Source organism: Balaenoptera ricei, chromosome 2 (genome assembly GCF_028023285.1).
Source record: "Balaenoptera ricei isolate mBalRic1 chromosome 2, mBalRic1.hap2, whole genome shotgun sequence".
Lineage (NCBI taxonomy): Eukaryota > Metazoa > Chordata > Mammalia > Artiodactyla > Balaenopteridae > Balaenoptera > Balaenoptera ricei.
Genome location: NC_082640.1, coordinates 64,991,020 through 65,011,956, shown reverse-complemented (window position 1 = coordinate 65,011,956; position 20,937 = coordinate 64,991,020). Strand labels below are relative to the sequence as shown.

Genomic DNA, 20,937 nt, shown 5'->3' with positions numbered 1-20,937 from the left:
GGTCAAAACATAATTCTCAAACTAATAAGAACATAATTCTCATCCGAAGACATAGTGCCCATGTGCCGATGTCTTATTTAAGGAAATGACAAAGCAGGATAACAGAGGAGAATGTGTGAAACTGATATGTAAATAGTTCATGAAAAATAACAAAGGTTAGAAGAAGATTTCTAAGTTAGTTCCAAAGTGGGTTAATGTTCTACAGGGTAATAAAACTCATCCTTGGAGTTATTTTTCTGACTAGATAAAAATCTTTTGTACCTTCTTGGTTTTCTGTAATTTTACGGAATCTGGGCCCTAATCACTGGTAAAGAGAATGTGGAACAGAGCCACGTTCTTTATGGAGTCAGACGGCCTTAGGCAGACTGCCAGGCACTGCTCTGGGCTGGGGATCACCCATAACAATTCTGATGCTTCTGTGTAAATTGGCTTGGCCAGCTTCTGTGTAAGATGCTCTCTTCCTGTTGACTGAAGTGACCGGTCCCTCTCGATCTCTCGTTCCTGAGCTAGCTGGGACATCGGGGAGTGGTCTGAGTGCAGCAAAACCTGTGGCCTGGGCATGCAGCACCGCCAGGTTCTGTGTCGCCAGGTGTATGCCAACCGCAGCCTGACGGTGCAGCCCTACCGCTGCCAGCACCTGGAGAAGCCCGAGACCACCAGCACCTGCCAGCTCAAGATCTGCAGCGAGTGGCAGATCCGGACGGACTGGACCTCGGTACGCAGCAGGCCAGCTTTCTCTGGAGCTCCCCCTCCAAGACCTACCGCCACCCTCCTGCCTCCCCCGTCCAAGACCTGACGTGGGAGAGCCCTGGGTTCTCCAGGAGGACCCATCCTGCGGGGTTCTGGAAGGACTATTCTGCAAACCATAAGATGTGCTGATAGGGCCATCCTATCATCCTGATAGGCTTAAGGGCCAACTTTCAGGGTGAGCCCATGGGAGCCGTGTGCACACAGGTGTCCTCTCTCTCCTGTGTCACGGTGGAGTGAAGGCTGGCAAAGGCTGCTAGAGCCAACTCCTTCTCCGAATCGTGACTCTCCCATTTTACAGATGGCAAAACTGGGGCCCAGAGGATCAAAGTAGGCAAGACATCCAAGCAGATCTTAGAAGGCGTGTGATGTTTTCAGGCTGGGATCCTGCTTGAGAGAGGACCCAGCAACCCAGGGTCTCACCCCACCCCGTCCTCTGCTCAGGTGGCGGGTAACGAGGACGAGGGCACCCTGACCAGAGGGGCCCTCAGAGCTGGCACTGCCCGGTGCGCTGACGTGTGCTTGCTCTGTTTTAGTGCTCGGTGCCCTGCGGAGTGGGGCAGAGGACCCGCGATGTGAAGTGTGTGAGCAACATCGGGGATGTGGTCGATGATGAGGAATGCAACATGAAGCTCCGGCCCAACGACATTGAGAACTGCGACATGGGACCCTGCGCCAAGAGCTGGTTCCTGACGGAGTGGAGCGAGAGGGTGAGCGTGCCGGACGGCGGGCGGGTGGGACCAAGTCTGCTGGGCTGACGGGCAGGAGCCGTGCATCACGAGGTGCCCCAAACCACACAGAGACGAATCGCTAGCTTGGAATCCCAAAGGTGATTTCTGACTTTGGGGAAAAACCCAGAGGTGAACTACTGTAGGCTTTCTATCCTTCTATGAAGACTGAGGGCCTCCAAGATCGAGACGTGGGTATGAAAGAATTCATTTAATTCTCCTTAGCACGAATATTAAATAATGAAATTCTGCTAATGAAATTCCTTAGCACGTCACACGAATATTAAATAATGAAATTCTAAATAAAGTGAGGGATTACATCACACCTTTCCTACATCTTGGGCATGCCTGGCATAGAACAGGCACTCAGCAAATGGCAGGCCCCCTTCCCTGCTTCTTACAAACTCAGAACCAATCCCACCATTCCCCTCCCCAGTAGCCCAGCTGCCTTAATGTCCCTGGTGTCAGGTGTCAAGGGTGAACTCAAAGGTGTATATAGTTCATCATTAGCCCACCAGTTACCTGTGTACTAGGGAAGCCATTAAGAAATTGAATTCATCTATCAAAGACAAAAATAAGAGTTATATCAGAAGAGAGAGGGATTCTGGAGTTGGATGGTGGTGATGGTCGCACAACAATGTGAATGTACTTAATGCCCCTGACTTGTACTCTTAAAAAATGATTAATATGGTAAATTTTATGTTATGCGTATTTTACCACAATTTTTAAAAAATGTTAGGGAAAAATACTAAGCAAAATTCGAGGATGTACTTTGGGGTGGAGGAGCGAGCGGGGAAGGAGATGATGGGTTTTGCCTGCCTTTTCTTGTGGAGGCTGTTGATTGGCTGGCAGTAGGCATATTCTGACCAGGGCAGCTGGACTGCTCATCAGATGAACAGTTTCTGGGTTTCTGGATTCTTCAGAAGACCTTGGAAGTTTAACTGGGCTGGAGACGTTAAGTGGCTGCCTCTGTCCTTAGTGCCTCCCTCCCAGTTAGGCCAGGTCTGCACCACTTCCCTTAGCAGAATCCCTCAGGCTGCTTCCAAGCTGTAATGTGCCTACGAATCCCTGGAAACCTTGTTACAGTGCAGACTCTGAGTCATCCTGCCAGGAATGTGCCCTTGTACCAGCTGTCCAGGTGAGCATGGCTCACACAGATAGCAGGGATATTAACACTGACGTGTCCAGTTCCCAGGCCCAGCTCTCCCTTTATATCAGGCCACCTCCCACTACTCCCATAGCTGTGGCCCTCGGGGACTGGAACAATCTGCCCTAGTATCAGGCAGCAATGTCTTGTGACAGACGTCAGCCCTCCTTTCCCAGACCAGTCCAGACTCAGCTACTAGCAGGCAGATGGTGTGCCCGAGTTTTCGCGCTCTCACTACTCTGCTGCTGAACAGATTTTCGAAATCGAAAGCCAAAACAGTAGTCTGACAAGTGTAAGTGTATTAATCACAGCCGTGGGACAGGCTATTTGGAAAGAAGACCGTCCCTGAAAATCTAGGACAGGGTGCCATACTGATATCCCGTAATGGAGGAAAGAGTGCCTGAGAAGTGGTCAGAGGTTTCCAGGGGAAAGAGGTGGTGGGGAAACGTGGTGTCGTTTGCATCCTTTGAGAGTGGCTTCAGAACCTGCTGGGAGGCCTCCCCTCTAAGGCGCCCCTTGCTGTCCCACAGTGCTCGGCAGAGTGTGGGGCTGGAGTGCGGACACGCTCGGTGGTATGCATGACCAACCACGTCAGCAGCCTGCCCCTGGAGGGCTGCGGGAACAACCGGCCAGTGGAGGCCACCCCGTGTGACAACGGGCCCTGCACGGGCGAGGTGGAGTGGTTTGCGGGCAGCTGGAGTCAGGTGAGTGGCCAGAACCGGGTGTGTCTGTCCGTCCCCTGATCTGTTTCCGGGTCAGGGAATTAGGGCTCGGTGTATCCCGGGGGTGCTAGGTGGGTTTGAACCCCAGCTGTGCTACCCATGACCCTGGAGAAGCTACTTACGCTTTTGGAGCCTCATCCGGTCAACAGTAGTTATTCTTGATTAATTTGTGAAGACCCTCTCTCCAAATAAGGTCAGGTGCTGAGGTACGGAGGTTAGGATTTAAACATATGAACTCTTGGGGGACACAGTTCAACCCATAACTAGTATATAGTTCTATCATTATTGACAAACTTTACTGTCATGTAACTACCACCACGATCAAGATACAGAACAGTTCCATTGCCCACCAAAATTCTCCTGTGCCTTTGTGGTCAACTTTTTCCTTCAAACCTGGCACCTGGCATCCACTCATCTGTTTCTGTCCTCATAATTTTGCATTTTCCAAAATTTCATATTACTGTATATAACAGTATGTAGCCTTTTGAGTCAGCTTCCTTTTGCTTATATGTAATACACATGCATTTGAGATTTATGCATATTGTTCCATATATCAATAGTTCATTCTGTTTGGGGCTGAGTAGTGTTCCATTGTACGAGTATACTACACTTGTTGATTCCCAAGTTGAGGGACGCTTCAGTGTTGGGTGATTTTGAATAAAGCCATTTTAACGTTCATGTACAGTTTTTTATAGGTGCATAAGTTTTCATTTCACCTGGGTCAATGCCTAGGAGTGGAATTGCTGAGTTGTGTAGTAAGTGGTTCTTTAATTTAATACAGGGCTCCAAGCTCTTCCAGAGTGGCTGTACCCTTTTGTATTCCTGTGAGTAATGTCTAAAAGTTCTAGTTCCTCTGTATCATCAGATCATGGTATTGTCTGAGTTGTTTCTGTTTTTGTTTCTTTTTTGCCATTTTAACAGATATTGGTGATATCTCAAAAAAAAAAAAAACCAGTAGTTATTGAGCACCTACTATGTGCTCTTCTAAGCTCTTGGGATACATCATTGAGCAAAACAAATATCCCTGCCCTCAGGAAGCTTATGGTCCAGCATGGTTTCCTTGTCTATAAAATGCCAATAATGAAGCACATTATCAGGTTATTTTTAAAAGAAATGAAGTAATGTGTACAAAGTATGTAGCACAGTGCCTGACATACAATAAACACACAGTAAATTGTAGCCTCTACTGCTATTATTGTTAATAAAGTCAGTTTTGTCTGTATTTGAGTGTCAAAAGCAGAAATAGATATGATCCAGCAATCCCACTTCTGGGTATATATCCAAAGGAAAGAAAATCATTATCTGGGAGAGGTATCTGCACCGCCCACCCCTCGCTATGTTCGTAGTACTATTCACAATAGCCAAGGTATGGAAATAATCTAAGTGTCTGTCGACAGATGAATGGATAAAGAAAATGTGGTATTTGTTTACAACGGAATATTATTCAGCCTTTAAAAAGGAAGGAAATCCTGCCATTAGCAACAACATGGATGGACTTGGAGGGCATTATGCTAAGTGAAATAAACCAGACACAGAAAGGCAAATACTGCATGGTATCACTTATATGTGAGATCTGAAAAAAAAGTCAAACTCAGGAAAACAGAGTAGAATGATGGTTGCCAGGGGCTGGGGGTGGGGGATATAGGAAGAGGTTGGTGAAGGGTTCAAACTTTCATTTATAAGATGAGTAAGTTCTGGGGATCTAATGTATAACATGGTGACTATAGTAGATAATACTGTATTGTATACTGAAATTTACTAAGAGAGTAGAACTTAAGTGTTGTCACGTATACACACAAAAAAGGTAAATATGCGAAGTGATGGATGTATTAACTTGACTGTAAGAATCCTTTCGCAATGTACATGTATACCATATCATGTGCATACTTTCAATATATTACAATTTTATTTGTCAATTATATCTCAACAAAGCTGGGGAGACGAAGCAGAAACAGAAAAAGTTAAGTTTGTTCATTATGAAGAACCAATAATACCAAATGCCTCAATAAAGTAACTTAATTGATTAATTAATTTTTCCTTAGGGTTCCAAAATTGAACATGAACCCCCTAAAATCATTCCTTCTTTGCTCCGTTATGATTACCATCAGTATTTTGAGTTCTTGGGCCATTTAGTGTTTGGCTCCCAGGGCTGGCTAGTTCTCCAAAGACTTTTTAGCTGATGGTCATGATTTACACATTATTTGGACCTCTGGCTCCATATAGAATTTTATTTCTTTTAAGTAGCTTTAAAAACAGACCCTGAAAAAAAAATGGACTGCCTTGTCCTTGTAAATCAACACAACCCCTTTGGAAAGCAATTTGGCAATAAAAGTCAAGAACCATAAAAATGTTCATTTGCCTTCACCCAGTCACCCCACTGCTGGGGATTCATTTTAAGGAAATAATTAGCAGGAGAAAAAGAAGTTTTTTCAACAGAGATGTTCATGACAGCAGGATGGTTAGGGATATTATAGTATATCATAACTCATTAAGATACGTAACAAGAACAATGATAATTAGGAAGATGTGGAAAGTACATATAAAAGGCAAGTGAAAAACAGAATATGAAAGTATATGAACCCTATCTCAACCACTTCAAAGTATAGTTTTTTATATAAACAACATGGGCAAATGTTTTCTTCTCAAATTTCCTTAATATTTTTATAATACAAAGTGTAAAATATTTAAAAATTCAGAAAAGAAAGAATTCAAGTACTTCCAATGCTACCCAAGTCGATATCAGAGTTAGACATACTTGATAACAGATCCCAGTTCTGCGTCGCCTTAGTTCTCTGACTTGGGGCAGGTTATTTAACCTCTCTGAACCTGTTTCTTCATCCAAATATGAGGATAATGATACCAACTTTTTTAGAGTTGCTATTGGGTTTTCATGAGACACTGTATATAAAAGGGTCATTGCTTAGGACGTGGGGAGTACTTAATAAATATTAGTTCCCTTTTCTCCATGTTTATTATTTTTTCTGCCAATGTTTCTATCTCATTGTTGGTAGCAAAACAACTAGGATCTAAACCCCAAAGATAATTCAGAAGTGGACTGTGTATGGGACACTAATTACACCAAGTATTCATGGCAACTGAGGCAATGGGAAGAGTCCCGTGTGAAATCGTAATACTGGATCATAACAGCCTTCACACAGAGAAGATAAGCAGTGCAGTTCGACTCACATGTCCACCAGTGTCTGAGGAAGAAGAGAGGGGAGCAGGATTCAGGTCTTTTTTACCTGTGGGCGTCCTATTGACTCCAGACCTACTCAGGGAACTGAGAGTCACGTGAATCCTGGTGAAGGCAGCATTTATCTCTGCTAAGATTAGAAACATGGAATTTATTGCCTGTCATCCAAAGGGTCAGGACATGATTGATTGTGGACAAGGTTTTGGTTCTGAATTTATAAGACTATCAGAGCCTGCTGGCACCTCCCTGCCCTGGGAATTTGATATTATCCCCAAAGAAAATGAAATAGAGCGTGCTTATTTGTTGAAAGTAAGTCTTAAACATTAACTGACTTCAGGATATAAAAATAAATGTTCCTTCCAGACACGTGGTTTGAATGAGAGTTGGCCTCTTGAACACCCCACTGGCCCGGTCACAGTGATTAGTCCAGAATGGACATGTGACCCAAGCCGAGCCAAATGGAGTCCTTTCCTGGGACTTTTCTTGTGGACTTAGGGGAAGAGACTCCCTGGGAAGTTGTGAGCACAAGTGCTAGCAGTGGTCCTGTTGAGGCTGGTGGAGAAGCCAGCCCAAGAGAATGAGACCTGTCAGGCTTAGGGAGTCTTTTTCTACTCTGGAGACAAAGTAGCCCAACTCTTATTCATAAGATATTCCACCAGGTCTATTATTCATGCGCAGATGCTTTCTTTCTTCCCTGTCAATTCTGGGTTTACTTCACCCTTAGATTGTCTTAGTTCTTGCGGGGGGTTTGGGGGGTGGTTCTTTCACAGTCTTTAGCTATTAAGAGCAGCCTTCTTGTCTGGCCCTGTGTCTGGATCACATTTACTCTCTAACATCTGAGCAGACAGTCCCAAAACTAAGAAGCCTTGTAGTTTTCTGGATGTCTGTGAAGATGGCAAAAAAAAAAGGCACAAAGTGGAAATTGCTGATGCAGATGTTTATTATGCCATGTGTGAATAATCCATAGTCTGTTGGCTTGGATTTGGGGTACTTTTGCTGGGCAGTGACGTGGGTTTTTCCACCCTGTTTTTATTTCACCATGTGCCTGCATACAGAAGCAAGGATAATATTGAGTTTCAGCTGTAGACATTTTTACAGGCTCTTCATAAAGGCAATAGCTTCTTTAAAGTCTTTAAAAGTATATAGATCACAGCTTGTAAAATTTTTTAATCAAAAGGTATTAAGAGTACACCAAACATGAACAAAAAGCATTTTACAAAGTAATAGATACTAAATAGGATAACCTATAGGCGGTTACATGCATCGTATTTCCATAACCTAAAACACAATGAACCAAGACGTGTAATTATCTGAGTGGCTTCTTCGTGGCCGCAACTCCAGCGAGCTTCAGCTCCAAGTAAGAAGCCGGGGATTGGACTCTGCGGACAAAGGCTTCCTGCTGGCTGCCCTGTTGGGAGCGGAGGGCTGACCAGGGGACATTGTCTCAAGTCTGTGGTCTTCTCAGCTTTGTGTGTCCCAAAGAATTTTAATGTAGCCCTTCATCCAGAGGCATGCAGACTCTGGGAAACGAGTTCATTCCCAGTTCCCTCCCCTAAAAGACCAGCAGATAAACTAGAATGTTAGTTCATTGTTTTACAGTGGGAGGTGTCAGAGTCTGCCAGACAGAACCAAATTGACTGGCTGGTATGTTCTGTGGGAAAGCCTACGGGACACCATCTCACTCACATTTCACCGAGGGTGCCAGGACCTCAGCAGCCAGCATCCTCAAGCTGTGAGAACTCAGGGCACCCACTCTCCATTCCAGACACAGAAGTGTTAGGAAAATTGGAATCTGTGTGCAACTTTTCCTCCAGAAATGTTTTCCGGGCACCCTCGGGCTCTTCCTCACTGAATCAATGATGGTAAACTCTGGTAAACATCGCTCAATGGATGCTAGTTCTCGTCCCCTTTCTGTCCTGTGACACCCATCCTTCTCTGCTTCTTTCTCCAGTGTTCCATCGAGTGTGGGAGCGGGACCCAACAGAGGGAGGTGATTTGTGTTAGGAAGAATGCTGACACCTTTGAAGTGCTGGACCCCTATGAATGTTCCTTCCTGGAGAGACCCCCCAGCCAGCAATCCTGCCACCTCAAGCCCTGTGGAGCCAAATGGTTTAACACAGAATGGAGCATGGTAAGTCCCGGTGCTTTTGGTAGAGGTTGTGTTAGTACATCATTATGCTTCCCCCCTCCCCCCTCACTGTTGGGCCACCTACTGGGTACCAAGCACTGGGCTCAGCCCTTGAGTAGATTCCCTGCAGCAATCAGCTCTACTTGGTCACAGCCAGGGCGCCCTAGACTCAGCCTGCTTGGCGGGGAGTGGGGAGCCTGAGACTGGGACGATCTTGATTTCTAAACTATAGAGGCCATAAAATAGTGACTCTCAAATTTTTGTGTGCATGAGAATCAGCTGGGATCTGTTTGAAAAGGCCGATTCTGGGTCCAACGTGGCCAAGGAATTTGCTCCTTAGGTGAGTTGGCTACAGGTGTAACCAACATTTTGAGAAATACTGCTGCAGAGGATTGATGGCTGAAAGGATTCAGGGATACTGTTGAGAATACAACATCATGAAGTGATCTCATTATAAATCCCACTGGAGGAATTTCTGTCAGGCCTCCATACCTGTGTGTGTGTGTGTGTGTGTGTGTGTGTGGTACACTTTTTAAAAATCCTATAGACAATATGGATTATGGGACTGATCCTGTTTTTCTCTTTGAATTGGCTACTAGGAAACTCGGAGCCAAAACTGTGGCCCATCTCTAAGAGAGAGTTTATCAGAATATACAAAGTGACTTATAGGTGCTAATGTTCTCTGGCTTCTCTTTCTCTTTCCTACTTTTATCTTCTTTTTACCCCAGTTTCCTCACTTATTTTTTATCTTGTGGCCCTCTTATGTGTTTCTTAAGCCATCTCCAATCCTTTTTGTACGGAAGGAGGGTAAATGAAGAAAGACAGAGCTACAGAGAGACAGAGTGAATAGAGAACTAGGTTAGTAAGGAATGAAATGGAAAGGGATGGAAACAGTGATAAAATTCTTTTTTTTTCAAGTGAAAGAGTTTATTGTTAAGAAACTTCCTAAAACAGAAAAATTCCTCAAGTCATCATTCCCAGTGACCATTTCATATGACTTGGACACAAGGGGACCAGGGTTCATTCTGCTTTTTGTCAGGGAAGATCGTCAAGCAGTGGCTGTAGGTCAGTCCAGAGTAGAGGCCAGATCCTTCCTCAAAATCATTCAAAGGTGATCAAAGGGATTTCCTTATAAAATATGTGAATAAAAGCTGAGAATTCTGTTTTCAGACAGTGTATGACAGCCATTTGGGTATGTGGTGAACCACACCTCGGATGCAAATGGGAATAAAGGAAGTGTTGAGTTTCAAAGATGTTTTGCCAACTTCTGGGAAATACCATTTTATTATTTTGATATTGGCCAAGGCCCTTGAGAAAGCAGGAACAGATCACTATTTTCTTCTGCCATTCTGCTTAGAGAGTCTAGAAAGGGCCAAACTCACCAGGCCACGTCAAAGGCCACCAACTCCAAAGACACCTGCCTTGCCTGGGAACAACCCAGACGTCCCTCAGCAGGTCAGTGGATAAACAAAATGCAGTGCGTCCAAACAATGGGGTACCACTCAGCAACAAGAACGAATGAACTGATACCTCCCACGACTTGGAGGAACTTCAGATGCATTTTGCTAAATGAAAGAAAGACCCCCGCCAAAACTGTATGTTGTATGATTACATTTGCATAATATTCTGTAAAAGAAAAAACTATAGGCACAGAGACCAGATCAGTGATTGCCAGAGGATGGGGCAGGGTGAACAAAGGGACGACACAAGAGGATTTGTTGTGTGTGATGAAGGTTCTGTCTTGTTTGCAGTGGGAGATACATGACTCTCTGAATTTGTCAAAACTCAGAACTGTGCACCACAACAAATGAATTTTTCTGCATGTAAACTTAAAAATAAATAAGTGAACTGAAACTAATATGAAATATATAGTTACTAGAGTAGCAAAGATGATGGAAGCAAGACATTTTTTAATTTACCTTGTTTTATAAATTTGAGTTTGGAACTAAGTAAATATTTTATATAATTATAAAACAGGGACTTCCCTGGTGGTGCAGTGGTTAAGAATCCGCCTGCCAATGCAGGGGACACAGGTTCGAGCCCTGGTCCGGGAGGATGCCACATGCCACAGAGCAACTAAGCCCATGCGCCATAACTACTGAGCCTGCGCTCTAGAGCCCGCGTGCCACAACTACTGAGCCCGTGTGCCACAACTACTGAAGCCCACGCGCCTAGAGCCCGTGCTCCGCAGCAAGAGAAGCCACCGCAATGAGAAGCCCGGGTGCTGCAACGAAGAGTAGCCCCTGCTCGCCACAACTAAAGAAAGCCCACGCACAGCAACGAAGACCCAATGCAGCCAAAAAATAAAAAAAAATTTTTGACAAAATTATTCTTTTTAAAAAAGAAATCCCTAAAAATGAAAATGCAATGAAACAAATTAACCTAAATATGTATGCAGTTGGTGGCATCAGCACTCTTGCATGTGGCTGTAAACCACAGTAATTTGACTGTCCATCCCTAAGGACAAAAAGGACTGCAGAAAAGTGTTTGTATTGTTTGCAATAATCACATTTGTAGTGATGGCTGTTGTCCTGTGTTCTGAGATGGTTGGGTGTATAATGGGTGATAAAGTAAATGAATAATCTACTTTATGGTACTGTGATAATATATGTAACAGTAAATATGCTAGTATGATAGTATAGCTCTATTATCCCCAGTATCCTTGAGAAATAGGATTCTCAACTTAGGAGAAAGAAGATACAGACCAAAAGTAGAAGAGATTTAAGTGAAAATCCTGTTGTCCTGAATTTGACTTAGAAATATCAGTATGAACTCACAAATTAATTTATCTTAAAAAAAATTTTTTCCCTGTTTTATCCACTGAAAGAGCCTGGAAACAATGACCAACTCAGTAGCAAATGGCATGCCTATCAGCCAGAATACGGTTTCAAAATACCACTCCCCACTAAAAGGAACCAAGAATTCTTAGAGAAATGGCTGATTCCAGGTCTGTGACTGTTATAGGTATAAATTAGATCGGGATGTTTTTTTATACCAGATAGCAAGGAGGTTCTCAAAGACGAGTTCATGTCCAAAGGGCTCAAGAACCAACTCTTGGGCTCCTGATAGCCATTGATGGGGCATCAGTGAGCATCAGTAAAAATAATAGCTACCATGGATTTAATGAAATATATCACATATGTTTAAATCCATCCATCTATAGTAAGTTTGTAATGATAAACAAAAAACTAATTAGAGGTTCCACCATTGGACGATGTTAGGGGAACCAACTCATTATTCTGAAAACTGATAAATAAAAGAAAATAGTCCAGCATTTACCCTGTCTCTCCTAAACAAGCCATACCACTGGGTAACCAGAGAGTAAATATATGTGAGGAAGGGGTGGGGATTCTTTAGATTCTCAGCTTATAAAAGAAGAAGAGGTGTTAGGATATTATCACCATTTTTCAACCCCGAATGAGCTAATGGATCTGCTCAACAGTGGCTGCTGACCCCCTCCAAAGAGAGACAGCCATACACATCCTATGAAGTAGTCCCACCACAAAAAATCAAACCTGCACCTGTTAAGGCCTCTTCTGGATCCAACTTCCAATTTACAGGAAATGCAGAAGACAGAGGAACATGTCAAACTGTACCATGGGGATGCAGTCAGCAAAATCCTGACTATGGGAAACTCTACAGGACAAATGACTCAGTTCCTCCAACAAATAAAGTACAAGGGGGAAGAAACACAGGGGAGGGGAACCCATGGATTAAGAGTTGTAAAAGGCATGTCAACCAGCTGCAATATACAGACCTGATGTGGATCCTGATTACCCCCCCCAAAAAAAACTCTATTAAAAAAATTGAGGTTCACAAGGCAAATGGAATTAGGAACACTGGAATATATCTTTGAAGATAAGGAACTATTGTTGATTTCTAGGTGTAATAATGGTATCGTGGTAATTTTTTAAGAGTCTTTGTTTTTTAGAGCTGCAGACGGAAATATTATGGAAGAAGTGATATGATATCTAGATTTGCTTCAAAATAATGGACCTGGGTGGGCACAGACGAGACGTGGCTAGCCATGAGTGGATGCGTGTTGAAGCTGGTTGTTAGGTGCAGGGGAGTGTAATAGTCTGTCTCCTTTGGTAGATGTCTGAAATTTTCCAATATCTGTCTTCTCCCGTGTGCTGAGCTAATGGGCTATCAAGAAATCTAACTTTCTTCCTTTTCCCCGGGGCAGTGTTCCAAGAGCTGCCAGGGCGGCTTCCGCGTCCGGGAAGTGCGCTGTCTGTCTGATGAGATGACCCTAAGTAATCTCTGTGACCCTCAGTTGAAACCAGAAGAGAAAGAATCTTGTAACCCTCAGGACTGCGTCCCTGAAGTTGGTAAGTAGGGAGTCCTATCTTGGAGTAAAATATTCATCTTTCTTAAGCTCCGTCCTGTTCTCTGGTATGAAATTGCCAGGTTCATCTAGCTCTCTCTGTGACCTCGTGCCTAGTCATGGAGTTGAAGGGGGTCAGCATCCTTTTGGTGTATGTTTCATAGTTGAAGCTGCCTGTTGATAGCACAGATGGCAATCCAAGCCACCCATCAACAGATACACTCACATGGGAATTGATTAAAATGGCAATGCACTCGGAGATTTGGTTCCAGCATCCTTATGGCCAAAGTAGATAGATTTCGACTGCATGCTTAAAGAAGAAGAAAAAAATATAAGCTTTGAGCCCACACTCACACCTCCCATCAATAATAAACAGCAGGACCGGGGTGAAGAGCCACACCCACCGCCCTTTCTCCTTCCCTGAGTCCAGGCTGCCCCTCGTGCTCAGAGAGTCTTTTCTCCTCTCCTCTGCTACAGACGAAAACTGCAAGGACAGATACTACAACTGCAACGTGGTGGTCCAGGCCAGGCTCTGCGTCTACAACTACTACAAGACCGCCTGCTGCGTCTCCTGCACGCGCGTGGCCAACAGGCACTCGGGCTTCCTGGGGAGCAGATAACACCCCGCTGCGCAGCCGTGGGCAGGTCAGGGAGTCTGTGAGCAGTGGGGCTGGCTGACTGCTGCCCTTCCTGGGGGCTCCCTGGCCTGTGGAGCTGCCAGCCAGCTTAGTCAGCACCCCGCCTTCATAACGTGTACACGCGGTGCCCAGGAGCGAGACCACGGGTGTCCTTTGAACATCACCGTGAACTGCCGACCCCTCCTTCAGAAACCTGGCGCCTGCGCTCTCTGCAGACCGAGCGGTGGGGACTGCCTGCAGCTCTCGGCCGACTCCCATCCTGGCACTTTCTAAGTCAGCAGTCAGGCCCTGTCTGGGCACTGCCTAGCCCCAGTGCTGCTGGCCTTTCTAATACCAGCGCCGCCCCTTGGAGAATCAGAGGAGACAGTCCCCCCACCCCAGAGCCCCCCCCCCCCAAGCCTTGCTAGGATGCCTGCATCCCTCTGTTACCTCAGCCCGGCTGTGCCTATTTTTTACTCTCAAAGACATTAGGCTCTTTTCCAGCCTTGTGACACAAGTATCTCATGCCAGTTTAGAGCTTTATTGTTTTGCAGGTGTATTCAGAGATATTAGCTCATTAGCGGCTGTGAGCACAGCGCCCCAGAATGGGAGTCAGGGAATGAATCGTTGTCCCCATTTTACTGACAAGGAAACTGAGACTAAACTTAGGTAACCTACCTGCCACGTTATCAGGTAATTGACCCATTCAGTGACAGAGCTGAGTCCTGACCCCAGTCGTCTGACCACAAAGCCCTCACCCCGAGGCCTGTCCAGAAGGCTTAGGTCTGCAGGATGTGGCTTCATTTCAGACCTAGAGGCTGAAAAGTTTCCCATTCAGCAAACAAAGCCCAGACCTTTGAATTCTTTCCTCGGGCCAAAAGTCAAGCCTTTATCTCCTGCACTCAGTTGTTTCAGGAGTCTGTTTCGTTTTTCCCTTGCCCCACAGAGTCACAGGTCCTGGTGACAGGACTCTGCACAGTTTCTTAAACCCCATCCTTAATGGAACTATGCCATGAGGTAAGAAAGCCATTGGGGTAGCAAGGTGATTGCCTGAAATTCTGATTCCTCTCCCCAGTGGTACATGCCGCCCATGGAATCCTACATCGTGGACCCTTTGGCCTTTTGTCTCCCAGAGCAGATTTCCAGAGCACACAGCTCTGTCCCCTGGGCTCTCGCCCCTTCCTCAGACATCTCTCCTGGGTTCTTCCCCACACATCGCCCAGTGCAAAGTCTAACCAACCTATCCCAGCAAAAGCCCTATGTTTATATTAGAAAGAGTCTCCCTTGGGTCTTTCTGGTTTGATTTGCAGATGTCTCTCTGTGACTTTGCATCCCTCCCTTCCCCCATGACTCACAACCTATATCCCCCTTCCCAGATGTGCGCACTAAGATCTATATTAATGCAGCCAGCCTGGGAAAAGGGGCTGTGAACTCCTCCACGATGGCCGCAGCGGCAGGGTCTTCCCTGATTCACTTCTCATAACTCTGTAGTTCCCGAGGCCTCTGGCTGGAAGGGGAATGCAGTGCATATGAAAGATGAGCTATCTGAAAAATCAGTGAGGATAAAGAAGGGGGGACGTATATATATATATTCTTACACCCACTAAGAAAAATAATCAGGCTGAACAAATTGGAAGCGTATAGAAAATTTATCTTATTTAGTACTATGGTCCTGGGCGTATTTCCCTTTCAAAGCAAGCATTTGCGTTGAAATTCATAGCAACTGAGTTTCTCCCGTGAGCCCTTTAACCCCAAAATCCGCTACTTTGATGATGATTTGCAGCTTTTGGAAGCAGTATCACCAGCTCAGTCTTACACACTCCGTTAGGTTCCCACTACCCTTGAGCTTTCAGAAAGCACCCTATCTCTCCTGATCCTTACATAACTCATGCAATAAGCAGCAGGACAGAGGCCCAGATTCCTGTGCCCACCAAGCAAAAACAGACCAGAGAGGCCAAGCATATGGCTGGTTTCCAACCAGCACCCCCTCTTTCCCTCTCGCCACTTGCCTTTGCTTCTTGTCCCAAGGGAGGGTTTCCTTTATGCAACTGCTCTCAGATGTTGCTGTACAAGCCAGTCATTTGAAGGATTCTTTGGAGGAAGCTTTCTTTACCTGCTGGGGGACAGAGCAAGATCAATGGGTGGAAGAGCAGAAAGGCTGATTTCAGCTCAGATTGCGGGAAAACCTTCTAACAGAGGTATGGTGTCCTAATGAGTGAGCTCTCCAGCCTAAAAGGGATTTCTCCACCAAGTGGGAGGTGAGCATCCTGGGTCTTTCCAACTCAGGATTCTCACGACTGGGCTGGGGCAGTGACGGCTTTGTCTCTTTGACATCCAGCAGTGTCCTGTGGCTCCTAAACGTTACCTAAAAGTTCTTTAAAGGGACAGTGGTCCTCTCATGAGAACGGCCATCCTGCCAGTTGTGGAATTGGGTAGGAGCAAATAAATCAACCCCATGTCTTCAGGGGAAAGAAGTACTGAAACTAGGGGTCATTTTTCTCTTGCAACAAATAGTTGAGTTAATCTTGGAATTCATTTACGTCTGGAAAGCTTATAGATTGCTAGATGAGGGGTTTTATCAGCTTGACTTGGAAATCCAATTTTTACTAATCTCCTTGTTTCTTATATCAACGTCTAAATGCCTTTGTTCTTAGCACAACACACATGATAATGTCCTTTAGTATTTGCAGTGACAATGTTCCTTTCCCCCTCCAGAGATGCCTCTTTCTCATTTTCTTGTCCCCTTTATCTCACCCTCTCCTTCCCGTGACCCACCATCTCCTTCTCAGTCCTCTGCCTCGTCCCTTAACTGGCCATGATGCAGAACTGAAATTTACATTTTAATACAGCTTTTTTTTTTCCTGTGTACCAGATTGCGTCAGTCCCTGCTCTGAATTTTGAAATTAGGTAAATTAAAGCTGTTCTGTGTTTTTCTCACAAAAAAAATCAACAAAACTGCAAACAGAAATAGTTTGCTTTTTTTACTATCACTTATTAGAAACGGAAAGTGTGCTCCTTGCAGCCTAGGCAAAGGCCAGTCAGTGCAGCCCATCCTTCCCATCCTCATGTGGACTCGCCTTTCTCCCCTTAGAAAAGGAGCAGCATAAGAAATAGGGCATTAAAAAAAAAAAAAAAAAAAAGCTTGTAAACCCGGCCACTAGATGGCGTCAGTACAGTTCATTAAAGGCGTGTACAGTGCCCCCTGCTTGGGAGCTGGTGGGGAAGCCAGATGAGCAGGGCCAGTCCCCGCCCTAGAGGAGCTGCAGTGTGACAGAAGCACTCAGAACTGTCCCCATCTGTCCCGTTGCCTTACTTCTGTGGCCCAGGGCTCTTGGGGTGTGTATCACTTACTCACCCTCAAAGTGTTTAGCATTCAACACTCTTTCCTTTAAAAAGAATGACCTTCCAGAGGGATGAAAATGAGGGACACTGGCTTCATTTCTTTTTGTCAAGCTGTGTGGCAGGGAGAGAAACCCAGATGTTGCTAGTAACTTACTAAACCAGTGGCTCTCTTTTTCTTTAATACAGCCACTTTAGAATTTGAATATCTGCTTTCTAATGTCAAAGACACAAATATAAGTGGTAAAAAGAAACATGACTTCCCTTGAAACAGGCTGAATAGTCAAACCTGAGGGAACCTCTGTCAGCCTGGCAGGTGGAGGCCAACATTTGATCCTGCCATATGAAACACTTTTTACATGGCTTAGATGGGAAATTAGACACCTTCCTGATGAAATTGGTGGATGCCAAAAAGCTGGAGAGGTAACGCTTGAATGACATGTTCTAGTACCAAAAATGTCTGGGAGACTAGAACGAAACCTGGGATCTTCAAAATTCACCAGGAAGAAACATAAAGTCCCATCTTTGGATTTTAAAAAATACTATACAAGTACAAGGTGGGGGAGATGCAAGAGTTTCAGTGGATGAAGCTCAATGTGAGTCAAGAAAGTGGGATGGAACTACCCCCAAACACACACACACACACACACACACACACAACACACACGACATTTAGGCTACATAAGGAGAAAATGTTGGTGAACCGTATTTGTGATTGTTGGAAACTTTAAAAAGAATATTGGTAATGTATAACATTCAGATGAGCACGCCCAATCCTGATGAGGGGCGCAGACTCTGAGAAGCAGTGGAAAGGACTTCATGAGAATGTTTAGCCCGGAGGAGAGCCATCCTAGGACCAGAAGGTAAAAGCTGCAGGGAGACACATTTTACTTCTTGCAGAAGAACCACCTTTCTACAAGTGAGAGCCTTCAGAAGGTAGAGCGCTCTGTGGTTGGTGGTGACTGACCTGTCCCTGGAGGTCTCAGCAGAGGCTTAACGGCCATTTGTCATGGGTGCTGAAGGGGGGATTCGAGCACCCAGCTGGGGCAACAGGACTTTTAAGATTCTCTCCAATCTGGGCTTTGGTGACTCTGTAAGTAGAACAGCTTCAAGTGATTCACCTCGTCTGGGATGGCAAGTACACGGCACATGTACTTCCCATTTCTACCATTTTGAGCCCAGTGTTGCACCCCTCTCCAGGGCTGAATGTGGCCTCATACCTCGGAGAACCACTAGCCAATTGGTCAGAGCTGCCCTGTCTGGTCCTGCTTCATAGATGAGAAACCAGTTGTCCCGATGGCTAGTTCCCTGCCCAGGGTCACACACCTTGATGGGGGCAGAACCTCGGCTAGACTAGCACCCTTTGAATACCATCTCACTTTCTCAACTCACTTTGCTTTCTTGTGCCTTTGCTGGAGCTACGTCATTCTCTCCCCTCTCAACCACACTCCTGGTTCTTTCTATTCAGTGGGTAACAGTGGGAGACTGCCATCATGCTGAGGAAAAGTGACCCCCACAGGGTGGGATTCTCTAGCCAGCTTTCTTAGTATCTTCCAGACGTTGAGCCCCTTGCCTCAGTGAGAGGAAAGCCATTCTGTTACATAATTTCCACCTGCCTTGACCCCCAGATCCCCACCATTCAGTTTGACAGAAGGATATACTTTGTTATAACTTATTATTTTGTCCTTTGTAAATACAAGATGTTTATAGGAAATGTGTATTCTGAACTCTACCGGGCAGAATGAGTCACTACACCAAAATAGTTCTATTATTTAGAATATGTTAATTTTAAAGGGACCTAATAGGTATTTATTTACATATTTGACCCACATTTGTGTAAAATTATTTGATCCTACTAACCCAGCTTCCCGGAAAGTTGCTGCACGTGATGTCTTATTCCAAGTCCATAGTTACAATTTAGTATACTGATTAGCCAAATTCCTGGGTTTTAAGATTGAATATAAATTACTCTGCTTTTCGACTCATTCAGGGGTTTTTACCCTCGGATTATACCTGAAGCAGGTCTCTCTGGATTGCCACCTTTCCACCTTGAATATCATATTTGCTCATGTAATCTGCCATCTCCTCATCCTCAAACATTTGAAGAAGGAATTAGGAGGGTCTTCTTCATCTCTTCTCTTTGTCTTGCCTCGTTCCTTAGAATCACCAGCAGGAAATTGTTCGGGAGGCTGGCTTACAGCTGTGACGGAGGCAGGGTCCCCTGGCAAGGGCAGGGAGGGCTGTAAGGGAGGTGATGCATTCACTGCTCTGACCACGCCTCCAGGGCCCCCGCTGGACACTGCTGAGTGGGAGCTCTGGGTTTTCAACTGCACAGCCAGGAGCAAAGAACCCACAGAATACCCCATCCACCCCAAGTCACCCGAACGGTGTCAATTATTGCTTAAAGAGGCGGAGGCGAATTATATGAGTAAATAATCTGTTTTCTCTTCAGCAAAAATGACAACTATTTTTGTGTATGACTAATTTATTTTTATTATTGTAAAAATACAATAAACTGGTTTTAAAAAGTCAGCTTTGTTAACACGTCTGTGCTTTCTCGGGCCTTATTCCATTTCTACTCACGTCGCTTCGCACAGCCCTCTAAAAAGAAGAGCCGAGCCCTTTAGAGGTCGGTTGGTCTGTGGGACTCTGGCTCTGGGGGTGCCTGGACCCCTAAGAGGACAGGGAGGGACACGGGTCCTCAACCTTGGCTGAGGAGCTTAAGAGAAAATATTCAGGCATGTGCACTTCTACAGGATTTCATGTTTGGTTTGGTTTGTTTTACAGGATTGTACTTTTACAGGTATTTCTTTAAACCTCCCCCAGGAGGCAGAAAGTGTTGGGACCCACTGCGCTGATTCGTGCGGCTCCATCTCTCAACTTGAATACAACTTCTTCCAACTCTCCTCGGGCTGACTTTACCTTGGGCTTGAGCTTAGCAGAGTGTTCGACAAAACCTTTCGGGTTATCTTGATGCCTAATAACGTGAAATATGACTTAGGTCATAAAGCCCATTGACAGTCACCCTGGACGAAAGAGTCTCTAGTGGAGTGCCTACAGGCTCTGCCCTTGACGCTGGGTGCCCTGCAAACAGCAGCACCAGTAACTCTCAGAAAATTATTATTGTGCCTCAAATATCCTTCCCATCCCTCCCATCCACCTTTTCTGCCTGGAAAATCTTCATTTACTCTCTCTTTTTTATTGCGGTAAAATTCACTTCACAAAATTCACTGTTTTAATCATTTTAAAGTGTGAACCTGCATCAGTCTCTCCGGCCGCCGGGCTGCACCGCTTCCCCGCCGTCCACTTCAGCTTCCTGCCGCCCTCCTGTCTTCTGCGTGCCCGGTCCGACCCCCAGTGGCACTAACGTGGGCTCCTCAGGGCGCTCTCCCAGCAAAGCAGTGGCCGCCGCCGGGGCGGCGAGATCCACGGTCTGGCAGAGGAAGAACGCCAGCTGCGGAACGGGGAGCGCAGGCCGCACGACCTCAGCCGGCCCTGGGGGGATGTGGCGATTCTAAACAGAGGATTCACCGGGGCTCAAAGTTGGCCCTGTTCCGGTATTGGTTATGGGTCTTCTGTTGGTCGCTTCTGTATTCCTGTTGCACGTTTGGGGCAAGTACACTCGTTCACTGATTCAGCTACATCCATCTATCTGTCATCTGAAGAAGAAAGGAAAAAACCCCAACATATCTTGGACCAAAAGCATGGTGATTTTCTGTTCATGAGAAAGAAAGTTTCTGTAAGCTAACTGTTTTACAGGGAACTTAATGAGAATTGATTTTAAGGAATCAATTTTTTTTCTATGGCTCATAAACTTTTTAATTCATAAAAAAAAGTGTGAAATTCAGTGGTATTTAGTACAGAGTGTTGTGCAACCATTGCCAGAACATTTTCGTTACCCCCAAATTCCATTTATTCTTCAACACCCAAATCAGAAGTCTACTATGTGCCAGACACTGTACTGAGTACCTTCACACATGGTGTCTTAT

At 45.2% G+C, this 20,937-nt stretch overlaps 1 protein-coding gene and 1 pseudogene across 1 annotated transcript in view; both read left to right on the top strand.

Annotated features, from left to right (window-relative positions):
• THSD4 (thrombospondin type 1 domain containing 4) overlaps window positions 1-19,480 on the top strand; it is a 588,874-nt gene extending 569,394 nt beyond the window's left edge. Inside the window, exons 13-18 of the mRNA XM_059912858.1 lie at window positions 511-715; window positions 1,284-1,457; window positions 3,153-3,326; window positions 8,489-8,668; window positions 12,852-12,996; window positions 13,470-19,480. Coding sequence (XP_059768841.1) covers window positions 511-715; window positions 1,284-1,457; window positions 3,153-3,326; window positions 8,489-8,668; window positions 12,852-12,996; window positions 13,470-13,612 — 1,021 coding nt within the window. The 3' untranslated portion in view covers window positions 13,613-19,480. The remainder of the gene's footprint in view (window positions 1-510; window positions 716-1,283; window positions 1,458-3,152; window positions 3,327-8,488; window positions 8,669-12,851; window positions 12,997-13,469) is intronic.
• LOC132360088 (protein transport protein Sec61 subunit beta-like) lies at window positions 16,771-20,673 on the top strand (annotated as a pseudogene).
• The last annotated feature ends 264 nt before the right edge of the window (window positions 20,674-20,937 follow it).